The sequence below is a fragment of the Haemorhous mexicanus genome, chromosome 1 (assembly GCF_027477595.1).
Source record: "Haemorhous mexicanus isolate bHaeMex1 chromosome 1, bHaeMex1.pri, whole genome shotgun sequence".
Lineage (NCBI taxonomy): Eukaryota > Metazoa > Chordata > Aves > Passeriformes > Fringillidae > Haemorhous > Haemorhous mexicanus.
In genome coordinates, this window is record NC_082341.1 from 99,999,089 (window position 1) to 100,013,852 (window position 14,764).

Sequence of the window (14,764 nt, forward strand, 5' to 3'; positions counted from 1 at the left end):
TCCCCCCGCGGCGATGCTTCCCGGCGGGTTAACCCCTCCCCTGCCGTGCCCGCGGCACCCCAGCGCGGGAGGCGGAGGGTGTTACCTGCGGAGCGCCGGGGTGCCTGCTGCTTTCTCCGCGGCATTGCTGCCGCCGCCGCCGCCTCGCCGCCCGCCGCCGCCGCCGCAGAGTTTCCACGCAGGACTCCTCTTCCGATCCCCCTCTTTTCATGCAGAAACAAACACACAGCCGCGCACGCACACACACAAATAAAAAAAAAATAAAATATGGGGGGGTGGGGGGGGGAAGGAAGGAGGGAGGGAAGGAGGGAGGGGGAGGAAGGAGAAAAGAAAGCGGATTCAACTTCTAATTCTGCCTAGGAAGAGCGAGAGGGAGGGTGGGGAGGAATGGGAGAGAGGGAGAGGAGGAGGAAGGAGGGGGGGGGGAGGAAGGAGAAAAAGTTTGGTCGGGTTCTCCTCTCGCCCGGTCCGGGTTCCCCCCCCGGGTCAGCTCCCGGCGCGGCGAGCGGGGTGCGCGGGGCGGGGGGGAAGGTGGGGTGTGGGATGAGGCAAGCCACAGACTGGTGACAGGGATGCCAATTTCCGCCGCCACTCCAAAAACTTGCTTAGGAAATGTTTTCATTTACAAGGTTAATTTTTCCTCCCTCTCTCTCTCACACACTCTCTCTCTCTTTCTCTCTCTTTTAAGTTCCTTATAAGACAAAGCTCTTCAGTCCTCTCGGCAGCAGCAGCAGCAGGGAAGATGCCAGTGGAGATGTGCAAAATAAATAAGATTTGATCAGTTCAATCTGTAGCCCAAATCCATTATCTTTCTTTCGTTCCTTTTTTTTTTTTTCCTCCTCCTTTTTCTCTCTCCCCTTCTCCCCCTCCTTTCCTTAATCACTTCTTCGTCTTCTTCTCCTTCTTCGCGGTGGAGAGCCGAGCAAGCGGCGGCGATGAGACGGTAAATTCAGTCACTCCCCCCCTCTCAGGCTTTCTCCGAGATCAAAGAGTCTCAAAGCGCAACTTTCTCGCTCGCTCGCTGGTTTGTTTCAAGCTCGTGGATTTGTGTGTTGCTGTTGCTGTTGTTGTTGGGGGGTTTTTTGTTTGTTTGGTTTTTTATTGCGTTGGTAATAGTTTGTTCATTGTGCAAAAAACGAGGTCGATCCAGTCTCTCCTTCTCCTCCCAGTACTTAGTCTAAGAGCAAGGAAGCAAATCATAAAAAGGAGTAAAGCCCCCATACATACATATACACCGGATGGGAAATGTCAGTCACTCCTCCACCTTCCAAACAGTCACAGATCAAACAGTGTCACCACCGGAGAGGACTACTTTTCTCTCTTGCTCTCCCTTTTTTTTTCTCTTCCACAAATCGAAGCTTCTTCTGCTACTAAATATAATGCAAACACATTTTTTATCATGGATTTTTTTTGCTGATCTCGATCTGCAACAGAAGAAAAAAAAAAACCCAAAAACCAAAAAACAACACACACACACAAAAAATTTGCCAAAACCAAGAAAAACCCCGGAGAGTGTGTGCAGAGAGGGAGGGGGGGAGGAAGAAAAGACATTCACTGAGTGGGACAGATTAACGTGAACTGTCCCCCCCCCTAAACTCCTGGGAGAGAAAGAGATCCACTCTCCCTCTCTTCTCTTTTCACTGAAATATAACACACATTCGGATCCCAGGGCTCTCAGACAGTCTCAACTGATAGACAGACACATCGAGCTGCTTTTCCTGCTTCAGTTTGTTACTCCTCCTCCTCTTGCCCACGTCACCCTGACAATTACAAATAGGTCTCACACAAACCCATACCTGTCAATCTTTTTAATTGCTTTGTTTTCATTTTTTTCCCTTTCCCAGAGCTAAACAATATGACAAAAAAAAAAGTCTTAATACAGCACGGCATAAAAGATTCCTCATGTGAGACACGCGTTGAGGGGGTTGTTATTATAATCCACTTGCTGAAGTGCTGTGCAAGACGCATGTGCTGATTTAACTTCAGCAAAGGTCTTCTTCCAGCAAACTTAAAAAGAGAAAGGGGAAAAAAAAGAGGCAGGCAGGAGATGATACTTCGCCGTGGCACACGTCTACCCAGCATTGAATTAAAAATGATTTATGGGAGATTACAGTTCATCCTTACTTTAAAATACCAACAGATTGCAGAGCGAGAACTGCAGCATATGAAACATACTGCTAATACATTTTGCACAGTATGTGTCTGGGGATTTATATAATGTTAGCTGCGAGAACAGAAGGGTTCTTCCCTTTTCTTTTTTTTTTTTTTTTTTTTTTTTTAAGTCAAGAAAGCAAATAAAAACTACCCAGCTGATTCTTAAAGGAAAGCACTTGGAACTGCAGTTTTGTTCTTTTTCGGGCAGAAGGGGATTTTCTTTCTTCTTATTACCGCACAATTAAGCATTGAGCTGTTTATACTGGTAGGATGCAGTTAATTCTGGGAACTACATGCGACATCAATGCAACATCTCTATTATATTGCCTTTCTTCACGCAGTTGTACCAAGTTGGGACTGGCGGCTCTATCACAACATTGACTTCGGTCCCTTAACCCAGTTGACTCCCTGCGCAGGTTCCCTCACCCAAACGTAACCTACAGCGAGAGATGACTAATTATTTTTTCTTCTTCTCTCTCTCTCTCTCTCTCTTTTTTTTTTTTTTTTTTTTTTTTTTTTTTTTTTTTTTTTTTGTAGAAGAAAGAAAGAAGCAAGGAGGGAAAGGGAGGGTGAGATTTTCTGGCAGTATCAGGGATCGGGGGAAACCCCTGCGACCCAAGCAAACTGACAGCAGCCTGTTACCCTTCCCTCCCGGCAAGACGGCGACGGCGGGAAGAGCTTCGCCCGTTTAAATCCCCTCCCGCGGCAGGCGCGGAGCCGCCGCCGCCGTCTCGGGGTTGATTCGTAGCACCTTGCGAGGAAGTGAAACGTTTCGCACGGAAGGGGCGGAGCGTCCGCCCGCGGGCAGCGGCTCCTCGGCGGCGGCTAATAACAACATTAGGAGATTAGCTCTGCAACTTCTCCCCACTTCTCTAACCTTTCAGGGCCGATAATTTACCGTGCTTTCTTCCTACTTTTTTTTTTTTTTATTATTATTATTATTATTATTATTTATTCCTCCTTTTTTTTTTTTTTTTTTTTTTTTTGGTTGGGAGATACCCTCTTTTTGTAAACTAAAGAACGGGGCGGGGGGGCTAATCCGAGGCGTTTCTCTCTGTCCGTCTGTCTACCCCCCCTCCCCCTCCCCTGTTTTTAAACCCCTTAGTCAGAGGCAGGGTGCAAACTAAAAGCCACCACCACCACCATCTCCTTTAGGAGATACTGTGGCCTGCCGCACACCTGCGTGGCTGGTAAGGCAGAGCCGGCAGGCAGAGGCCGGCCTCGCCCCTCGGTAGTGCCCGCGGTGGCAGAAGACGAGCGGCTGCTGCAGGGGGACCATCTTGCCGCTGCTCCTCCGGCGGCGTCTCCGTGCGGCGGAGGGGCCGCCTGGGAGGGGAGGGAGAACCTGCTGCTCGGGGGCTCTGTTTACGTACACACATAGCTGCGAGCGGGGAGTTTCTCCTGCCGGCGCGTCCTGCGAGCTGCCTGGAGAATCCCGAGTCGGAGCTCTGCCGAGCGGGGCGGGAGAGGAGAGCCGAGTCAGGGCATGAGTTTTAGCGCGAAAAGCGGCGCTTCGCTGAGCTCCCGGGCAGCGCGGTGGTGGTGGCGGCAGCAGCCGACCTGCGCCGCGGCAGCTCCTGCCTGGTCCTTCGGTAGCAGCTGGTCGCGGCCCATCCTGGACATGTCCTACTCCCGTCAGTTTCTGGATTTCCAGGGCTCGTCCATCCCCAGCTCCATGAAGAAGCTGGTGGTGACGAAGCTGAGCCAAAACTTCAGGGAAGCGGTCACCCTGCAGCAGGACTCGCCCGTGCCACTCCCGGGAGACGGAGACCTCCTGGTCAGGAACAGGTGAGCCCCCGCCCGCCCCCCCGCGCCCCGGCCCCCGGCCCCCGCCGACTCCTGGCGCCTTGTGGCCTGCTCTCTCCTCACTTCGGAGACCGGCTCCAGAGTTGTACCAGCCGCCATCTGGCGACTGTTAATTTCATTTTATTGTTGTTGTTTTGAACGGCTGGTGCTACAGCTCTGTCACCCTATCCACGTGTGTGGGGGTGACACTTCCTCCTCCTGTGGCGGGGCTGTGTGTGTTGTCTGTCTTTGCGCGCTGCTCCCGGCGTGCGCCTGCCCGAAGGAAAAGAAAACACCCCAGGGCCTCTGTGCCATAGGGGGGGCGGGGGGGGGAAGAAGCGAGTGTTATGTTCGGGGTGTGCCAAGTAGGGAGTGAGACGGAGGAAGCGCTCGCAGGGCCCCTCCCTGGGGCCTGCCCGGGCCCGTTGCACGCACGTCGTGCCCGGGGCATGAGTGTGTCCCCGGCGCACCCGCACAGCGCCCCGGCATCGCGGTGTGCGGCCGGGCCTGGCCCGGCCGCTGTCTCCTCGGCGCGGCCCCGCTGCCCCTCACGCCGCTCTCCGGCCTCGCCCCCGCGCAGCCGTGACTCACCGGGGAGGCCGCGGCCGGGCCCGCCGCCCGGGCAGCCCCGGCACCACCCCCAGCCCTGCGCGCCAAGCGCGGGCGGCGCGGAGGGGGCAGGGCAGCCCTCTGCCTCCCTCGCAGGACGCGGGCCCGCAGTTGTTGGTGGCTTTTAGAGAGGAGCCGGGTCGGGCGAAGTGTGAGGAGGTGACATTTTGCCTAGCATAATACAGCATAAATCCCACGTCCGGCGCGGTGACCAGCTCCCCGTGAAATGAAGACTCCGAGGACAAAACGTGCCTCCCCCACAGCTGTCTCCATAAAACCTGTTTGTTCTCGGTGGCTCCTTCCTAGACGCCGTCCTTCCTTGCGCTAAAACTAAGTCTTTTGAAGTTCAGGGGTTTCTCTGCTCACGAGGGAAAGCCGAAGCTCCGAGAACTTTGGAGCAGACTGCGTGGCTGGCACGGGAGAGAGCAGCGCTCTCAGGTTCTTGTCAAGCAAGGAAATCGTAGTAACACATAGTTTGCCATGTTCGCCGTGGGAGCTTAAAGATACTAAGCAGCACTAAGTTGGCTTGAGAACAATGCTGCGAAGTCGGCTAAGGCAGTGTGTGACTGTGTGCATATGTGTGACATGTATGTATCCATATGTAAAACACAAATACAGGGCAAAGAAATTATAAAGAACAGGGGTTCTTCCAGGAGCTGATGAGAAAGCTGCTGTGGCACTTTAATTCGATGCTGACATCTCCCACTGGGATTTCTGAGACCCAAATTCCCTCCAAACCTCAGAAGTCTAAGACACTGTGTTGCTGTGTCCACTAACAACTGAAACAGTAATGGCGTGCAACAGCCATCAGGCTGGAGTTAAATTCCTTTCTGTGGAAGAGGTCGAAAGACTTTGAGATACAAGTAGCAACTACTCGGGTGATGCAAGGCAGAGCGACATCCTTGTTTCTCAACTCCCCTCCCTCCCACACATGCACTTGGAGTCTTTCTCATCCCGCTCCCCCACCTGCCCTCCTGTAAATTTTTAAAATTTATTCCTTATTTTTTTTTTAACAGCTTCCAATGTATCTCTTCCCTTCTCCCTCTTCTCCCTCTTTTTGCTGAATGTGCTCCCTGGGTGCTCGTGGGACGTGCACACTTCATTGGTGCAAGGGCTCACAAGGTAAAAGGTACCACACTAAAGACAGGAGCTGGTCCACAGATTCAGGCAGGCAATTGCTGGTCTTTAACACATCAGCCTGTTACACACATGTTCCTCTACTGGTACACGTGCCTGTGTGGGGATGAAGGGGAGGAAGAGGTGAGTGATGAAGTCTAGATGTAAGGTTCATACATTTTGTATTGCTTGTGACATTTCTTCTTTCTTTACTTTTCCTTTCTGAAGAATATCACAGAAGACACAGAATTACGTTACTGTAAAACATTCACTGTGTTCAAGCTGCAGCACAAAGCAAGTTCTGAATGTTTTCCCCTCTCTCTGTCACTCTGAGGAAGGACTAACCCATCCTGAAGGGATGAGTCCCTGACTATTTAGTTTTAAAAAAAAAACTAACAACCAAGCTCAAATACAACTATACATTTTCTAATAGGTAGAAGCATACAATTAAAAACAAAACAATGAAAGACTTGGGTTCCAAGAGGGCATTTTCAGATTTGTTCATTTTAATCCCAGTCACGCCCTTGAATAGTATTAATTGCTTTGAGCTTTTCATGCAAAACAATCGTCATTCACCACAATAAAATCTGGTTTGGGATTTATGGGAATAGGAAATTAAAATCTGTGTGTGGATAGATATTTTAAAATAAGATGCAGTTAGGGGAAACTTTCTTCTGCTTTAGAGAGCTGTGCCAGCAACTCTTGTTTCTACTTTTTTACACTGAAAAAAAAAACCACCTCTTCTTTTACTCAAAAATCCTTCAGAATTAGAAATTAATTTAAGCTATTTTTTTTTCTTTGATTCTGTGTAGGAGAGAAAGGGAAGGGGAAAAGGTGATAAATCCCTGGTGAAGCCATTTAAGTTTTGTATGTCTGTTTGTCCTGTTTTCCGGAGGGAAAAGAGGGGCGGGTGTGGAAGCAAGGGTTTTCCATTTCATTGCAGGAGAAGGGCCGAGGGCTGTGGAGGTTTGGTCCTTCTTAAAGCTGTTGGAGGATTTTCGAGATTTTATTGATGAAGTGACACATTTCATTGCCAAAATAACTGTAAGAATTTACTTTTGGGCTGGAAGATGGGAACAAAGTTTATAGAAAAGGGACCAAGAGGGGTTGAGAAAGTTTCTTTTTTTGAACCAGGGGACTAAAGGGATAGATCCCAGTGGGAAATGTGGAGGGCTATTCCTGCTGGGTGTTTGGTCTAAATAATGTTTTTCTTGCGTAGTACTGGTTTGGATGACTTTGTTTTGTCTGTGTTTAAGGCTGTGATGCTGGTTTTCGGTGTCTCACTCTTTGTTGTGGTACACAAAACAGCATTTCTTCCCCCCCGGCAGCGTCCTCCTGTTTTCTATAATAAACAGTACGAGGGGTTTCAACACTGTTGAGTATAAATAAAGCGGGTGACTCAATGTGCATAATTATTTCGAGAAAAGCCAATCTCAGGCTTTTTTCACACCCTGCCTCAGGTTTGCATCTTGAAATGAAAGGGGCAAAACTCAACTGGTAACTTCTAAATTAAAGGACAGATTTAAAGTAAGAAAGTGAATGACGGCAACATAAAAGATCTGGAAGGTGTCTTAAAACCCACTAGCACCCCAAGTAATTGTTTCTTCTGTGCTCTCTATTTTCCTCAGTCTCAGAAGTTAGTAAACTGATCTTCAACTTGTAATTCATACTTTTTCCTACTTTTAAAAGCAAAATAATCAGTGAAACTGCACGCACATCCTACCACCTCACTTCTGTCAGCTGGAATGACAAGGCAAATTAGACACTATGTTTTAATCCAGACGGTGCGTATGATCATTTTAATGTGCAAGGAATCTAAGACTAAACAATCTTGTTAAAAAAAAAAAAAAAATAAGGTGCGTGTGGGAGGAAAGAAGCCCGTACAACGCGACCAGGAGTTTTGAGTTTGCACACAATAAAAAGGAGGTTTTAAAAAAAATGGGGGGGGAGGGCTAGACAGCAGGCTGCGCTGATTAATAGTGATGAACCCAGAAGCCCGGGGAGGATCATTTCCCGTGGCACAGCCGCCCCGCAGAGACGGGGAGGGAGCGGGTGTGCGAACACGCGTGTCTGTGCGTGTCTGTGTGTGTATGCACGGGTGAATGTGCTGGGCTAGTGGTGACCAGCCCCGCGGAGAGCCCTCATCTCCTGCCCGGCGCGGCGGGGAGCGGCCGGGCAGCCCCAAGTTGCGCTGCTGCCCCCGCAGCCGCACGCACAAGTTGCGCTGCGGCCCGGGCGGGAAGGGTTCGCATCCTCTCCGGCTGCAGAACAAAAGCAGCGGTGCGTGTGCTGGAGCCCTGTTCGGCAGGCGCCTTGCCCACCGCACGACTTGCCCATTCCCCGCACGCAAAGTTTTTGTCCTCAGTGTTAGGCTGTTCTACCTGCCTTTGTGCTCCGGTCGGCACCGGGCAGCGCCGAGAAGGGGAAGGTCTTAAAAACGGGGGGACTTGTTCTCCTGTCGCTGCGCTGCCTGCCCGTGTCGGGGTGCGCTGCCCCAGCCGCGGGCGCGGCTGCTCCGCGTCCTGCCATGTCAGACGCGCGCCGGGAGCGGGAGGAGGGAGGCTGAGTCCAGCGGGGAGCCGGGACCTCCCTTGCGGCTTGGGGCCGGGGGCACAGCGGGAGCCCCGGGCTGGCCTTGCAGCTACCGAGAGCCCCGGCTAGGCGAAGCCGTGAGGCCGGTGAGAGGGCGAGCACAGCTCCCCACCGGGCTCTCACCCTCCGCTCTCCTCCCCAGAAGTTGGGGTGTAAGAGCGGGAGGAGGCTGGTGCAGCGCCGGCGCGTCTCGCCTGGCGCCCGAGGGACGCGGTCTGCCTCGGAAGCTGCAACTCCGTTACCAATTTTTATACATCTTTTAGCACTCCTGTACGGGAGTCACGGCAGAGCGGGATAATAGAAGAATTTTTTGTGTCTGCGGACAAGACGTAGGCATTTTTTGTTGCGGCAGAGCGGCCAGTTAAAGGCAGTATTACCGAGAGCTACAGCCACTTTTACCTATTTTATGCATGGATATGTTTACGCTTACGTGTCTTTTTATACATAACGTTGGTGAAAGTTTGAAGCTCCCCATGCTGTAAAGAATGAAGAATATCAAAAGGAGCAAAGCGGTTTTAGTTCTCCCCGCTCTGTGTGCAAGCAATTTAAAACTACACACATATACGAGCTGAGCTTGTTGCTAACTGCAACAATGAAAAGTGCACTGTTTGCCTACTTCTGCAGCTTTTGCATGGTGTCAAGTACACCTTTTAGGTTGTCACATCCACACACAGTAACAGTCCTGGCATTTGCTGTTTCATGTGTTTCTTTTTTACATTTTCCACTTAGCAGAACCTTCCCCAGTCTCTCTTCTCTTGCCTGTGTAGATAGTTACTTTAAAAAAAGATCTTTGTATTTGAGCTTGATCATAACTTTGTCTTAGGCATTATCTCCTAGCGCTTAATCGAGTTGTGAGAATATCTTTATCTTTCTCTAAAAAAAAAAAAAAAAGCCATCCATTTTCACCTGTTAGAGGTCAGTAGGACTTGATATTCAGTTTTACAATTTTACTCCTTCTGTACAAGGTTGTTTTGATGTGTTGCAAGTAATTTATATAAAGAAAAATATTTTAACATTGACATTAGCTACATCAAAAGGCAAATTTGCTGCAGTGACTCCATCAATTAAAAAGTACTTGCCTACAGTAACATGACCTTGCAAATGACATCGATAGTTAATATGATCATTAGTCATTAACAGTATTATTATATTCAAAAATATAAATTTGTTGCCAGAATCCACATATTTACTGCTCTGCATGTTTCATTCTTCTGTGTTTTCAAATCTCGGATGACGTGGTCAGTTAATTTTCACGCTTTAATCTTTCACAGATTTATTTTCAGCTTCTTTAGCTTGGTTAAGTGGACCTAAGGAAAATATAAGGGATTTTGTTTTGTTTTGTTTTGGGTTTGGGTTTTACTTTTTACAGCTTCTTGTTGTTTCTTTTTGTTTAGAAAATTTGTCTGTAATTCTAGAATAACAGAATGGAAACTGTGGAAGTCTGATGAAAGTAATCTTTGGAGTCTACTCGTTATTCAAATATACAGAGAATTGGAACAAATCTTGTACTTATCCCACAAATTTGAATATAAGGTTTCTCATACAATGAAAACTTGGTAAGGAGTAAGTCTCGTTAAAACATTTTTGTTTTCTTCTAGATTTGTCGGCATCAATGCATCTGATATAAACTACTCAGCTGGTCGATATGACGCCTCAGTTAAACCCCCCTTTGATATAGGCTTTGAAGGTGTCGGTGAAGTGGTAGCGTTAGGACTCAGTGCTAGTGCAGATTACACGGTGGGTCAGGCTGTGGCCTACGTGAAGGCAGGTTCCTTTGCCGAATACACAGTTGTGCCGGCCAGACAAGCAGTCCCTCTACCCTCAGTGAAACCCGAGTTTCTCACTTTAATGGTAAGTGGCGCAACTGCATACCTCAGTTTGAAAGAGCTGGGAGACCTGTCTGAAGGCAAGAAGGTTCTGGTGACAGCAGCAGCTGGAGGAACAGGCCAGTTTGCTGTGCAGCTTGCAAAGAAGGCAAAATGCCATGTAATTGGAACCTGCTCCAGTGATGAAAAGGGTGGCTTTCTGAAATCCATTGGCTGTGACCGTACCATCAACTATAAAACTGAAAATGTCGAATCTGTGCTTAGGAAGGACTACCCCGAAGGTGTGGATGTGGTGTATGAATCTGTTGGAGGAAAGATGTTTGACTTGGCTCTCAATGCCTTGGCTATCAAAGGGCGCCTGATAGTTATTGGGTTTATCGCTGGCTACCAAAACCCCACTGGCCTCCAGCCCATTAAAGCAGAGTTATTGCCAGCAAAACTATTGAAGAAGTCTGCTAGCGTCCGGGGTTTCTTCTTGAACCATTACCTTTCTGACTACAAAATGGCTCTGCAGCATTTGCTCAAGATGTATGAAAGAGGAGACCTGGTTTGTGAGGTGGACTTTGGAGACATGTCTCCTGAGGGCAAGTTCACTGGCTTGGAATCTGTATTCCGTGCTGTAGATTACATGTACATGGGAAAAAACATTGGAAAAATTGTAGTTGAATTACCTCACTCTGTCAACAGTAAGCTGTAAAAACAGAACAATGATATAAATCAGAAGAGAGAAAATGGGCACTTTATGCCTCAGATTTACTAGAAACAATTTCTTTTTTTAAGCTTAGTAATGGATATTATATTAAAAAACAGCATTAAAGTGTTAATAAAAAGGGATGGGTTTGTTGGGGTTTTTTTCCGTTTGTTGGGGTTTTTTTCCATTTGTTTGTTTTTATTTTCTTAAAAGTGTTTAAATCAGTGGCTGTAGCAGGGACATAATGGGCCTGTGTTTGATATTGTCACTTAGGTTAGCATGAGACAAGAACATTGTTCTTGACAGAATAAGTCTTGATGCAGAGGCAGATTTAGTCTGTCAGCCTGATTTGATAAGACTTCATCTGTAGTTCAGCTCAGAAAAAAAAAATCTTTCAGCAATTTTGAGTCCCTGATTTAAAAATAAAATTTTTAGAACAAGAATAAGTAAAGAGTTGTATCTTTGGGTTGCTCTATTAATCTTTTGAAGTTTCTGGGAAAAAACTGCTCTTGATTTTCTGTCACAAACATGATAATCATAATTCAGTTGCATCATGGATCATAGTAATATTCCTTGACTGGTTACACAGGGAAATTTATCCTCCAATTCTGACATGTCAGTAATATTAAGCAACTTGACTTTTTTTTTTTTAATCCTGTCTTTCATAACTATAAACAACTGTGCAATTTTCTTTTAAATCTTTAACTACAAGTTGCAATATAGTCTCATTTTGTTGCCTTTTCATTTTCCACTGTTACTGTTTATTGTCCAGTCTCCCCTTTAGTCAGTGTTTAAAGATTATTGGAATGGGATTTTGAGCCATGTTCATGTGTGTTCATGCCCTGTATATTTTTTGAAGATTAAATAAAGTTTTAAAAGCTATTTAAATATTTGTGTCATTTATTCATAATTATATGTTTCTTGCTGACTAGCTCTTTTTCAGATATTCTGTTTTTCAGAGTTATTTGACTGATCATTCTTGAAGAAACTTCCCATGATCAGGCTGCTACTTCTACTTTTACCAAATACTCCTTCTTCAGAAGCCCTCTTACAAGCAAGCAGCAGGACCATTTTAAATCTATAGTCACAATGCCTGGTACACGTACTGATGCTCAGCCACAGATTTTCCAGCGGATGCAGTTAAAGGGTTTTGTAAAGTTTCAAAAATTCTTCCTCACCTAGTGAATATTATTAATGGTACATACAGTGGGAATTCCAGCTAGAAGCATAATATTTTCCAGAACAATAAAATACTTGAAACTGCTTGCTCTACATCTTTTTTTCCATAGCAAACTTTGAGGATCATCAAGGCCAATTTTGCCACATCTTTTGAAATTACATTCATTTGTATTCTGTTGAAGAGATGGAAATTTCCTAAGATCATATGCCTCATAATAAACATAATGATAGACTGATAATGGCTAGGACTTGAAGGAAAAAATCCAGGGTAAACTTAATTTTAGAGCATTATTCAGGACTGACTGTACATACCATTTTTGATTGTAACACAGGAAAACATAAATTTTATTCAGTAGTGCAGACAGAAAAATATTTTTAATTTTGATTTGGTGGATTCTTAATGCAAATTCTTAGTACATGTATCATTAGCATCTAAAGAATTGTGTAAAATGGAGAACTGTCCCTTTCTTGGACCATGCCTGACTATTAGGTTTAGTCTCACTTTGATTTTGGGTAACTCCAGAATGGATTGAGTTTTTGTGACCATTTTTCTCAGTTACTCAAGGTGAGCATGAATCCACCATGATTTTTGTTTTAAGTAAGATCTGCTGTTAGAAACATATATCCTCTTTCATCTCTGATAATAAAACTTTTGTGTTGTGTTTGAGTTTTGCATAATTTGAAAGGTATATTGGGCTTCCAGCTGACTGCTAGAAGCATGTGAACACTCAAGTACCATACAGAGCATTCAGAGTTCTCAGCATTTTATTCCTAGGCATGTGTGATATCTTTCCTTGTTCAGGGATAAAGTGAAGTCCTTGGTCATTAAATGCATTTAAAAAAACAAGGTTGTTTGAGATGTACTGTGACAAAATAAAAAAAAACCAAAAAAACAATTGGTTACCTCTGTGATATGTACAGAAGAGTTGCATGAGTAACAGTTTTTTCAAATCAAATTCCTGCAGTCAAATGCCAAAACCATCCAAGTGGCCCAACTTTCAGATGTGTTGATCACTGTCAGTTCAATAGATCTGCTGTTGCTGAGGCAGTGAATTCCATATGTTTTTGTCATAGAAAATTTCTCCTGTAACTGGATTCTGTTTGGACATACATTCTACTTTCTTTTTAATTTGTTACTTCATCTATAACATTGCATAATGCAACTGCCCCAGGCTTCTTCACTGATCAAAAAAGGAGAAGAGAGGGACCTTTGGGGGGGTTCACACACATGTATGTATTTAGATATGACATGTTGTTAATTTTAGTTTTGGCTTTAGATTATTGTTTAGCACTTTCATACTGATCACAGCATTAATAAAAGGATTACGTTTGTTGTATGCATAACTTGGATAGCCAATGTACAAATTTCATAGCCTTTCTGGTGTTTAGGTTAGGCTGTGGTCATTTGGCTTGTCTTTTTCATCAAATGTTTATGTTAAGCTGAAGGGGTGGCTCAGGGTCAACATGATAACTCTTCCATGAATGAATATGGAACGAAGAAGTAATTTTTGTTTTTAAAGGTACAACTTCTATACTTCAAATGGCTGAAAGAGAGCATTATCAATGGAGAGAGGGTGAAAAGTATTTCTTAAACGTGCAGATAAGGCCTTTTTGATGAGTTTCATAATAAATTTTGTCTTGCAGCTGGGGGAAAAAGCCCAACTTCTCTTTATTTAAAAGTACATTCTGCAAACTTAGAGTTGTGGGAGCGGGGCTGCCTTTGAATAAGTAAGCTACGATGGATTTAAATAATGTTTAAATATTAGATGCCTAGGAAAATGTATATGGCATGCATGCACTGAGAGGTTTAAATGATGATAGGACATTGAACATACAAGGAAAAGAAATACTGTAGAGTCACAGCAAGGGATTAATAACAATACACTTAATATGCTTGCAAAAAAGGTGTATTAAAAGCTGTGTGCACAGTGGGGACTTAAATGATTAAAAATAATAATACATTTGCCTTGGAAGTACTAAGTATACTATATGTAGAGAGCAGGGATTTAAATAATAATACTATTAATAATAGCAGCTCATTGAGATGTGGTTGCTAGCAGTACATCCTAATTTTACCTTTCTAAATGAATTTGCTTCAGAGGAATCTGGCATTGTTTGCTGAGGCTAATAACCGAATTTCCCTTCCCTACACACATATGCTTCCATGGAAAAACAACAAAGAACTAGATGAAGAGCTGGCTTTTTTCCTGAGTCTGTCACATGTGTGCATACGCACGCGCACACGGACACACACGTACTCACTTGCTCTCTCCCAGCTTGCAACCCTCAGCACATTTTACAGATATGCTTCCTATTTAATTGCTGTGCTGGATTCTCCTAATACCTTTTTGAATCAAGTTGGGTTTCTACCAACCAGTAGTTTGCTGTACATTTGTATGCGTGCAAATGCGTGTAATGTATAAAGTGTATATTTAGTAAGTGGATATGAATAACTGCCGTGTCATGTAAATACAGATAATTGCAATCTCTCAAGGAAAAGTTTGCTGTAGTGTTTGCAGATATTATATATATTCCTACTTCTGTCTGAGGAGTAAAGAAATTTCTCTGCTGAATAGCTGTTAGTATCTATTTTACAAGATTTACTCATTTTCAGGTACCTAATGTAGCTGCTAGCATGCATGCACGACAATACAATTTATATGGTAAATGGAACCAAATAATGGCTTCACTGAATGTTATGGCTGCACTGAAGGGAAATGTCACGGTAAATAGCTGCCAAATTATGGATCATGCCGAAGTGTCACAACTGCACTAAAGACAAATAGCACTAGAGGCTATTGCCACTGTGACG

General features: G+C 45.2%; 2 protein-coding genes across 2 annotated transcripts in view; one reads left to right on the forward strand and one right to left on the reverse strand.

Annotated features, from left to right (window-relative positions):
• Positions 1–277, reverse strand: part of TSHZ1 (teashirt zinc finger homeobox 1) — a 55,142-nt gene extending 54,865 nt beyond the window's left edge. Inside the window, exon 1 of the mRNA XM_059857246.1 lies at positions 86–277. Coding sequence (XP_059713229.1) covers positions 86–125 — 40 coding nt within the window. The 5' untranslated portion in view covers positions 126–277. The remainder of the gene's footprint in view (positions 1–85) is intronic.
• Positions 278–2,865: 2,588 nt separating this feature from the next.
• On the forward strand, positions 2,866–11,655 carry PTGR3 (prostaglandin reductase 3). The gene is made up of 2 exons (XM_059857259.1): positions 2,866–3,942; positions 9,855–11,655. The coding sequence occupies exons 1-2, from the start codon at positions 3,641–3,643 to the stop codon at positions 10,777–10,779; spliced, it is 1,227 nt and encodes a 408-aa protein (XP_059713242.1). The 5' UTR covers positions 2,866–3,640; the 3' UTR covers positions 10,780–11,655.
• Positions 11,656–14,764: the final 3,109 nt, after the last annotated feature.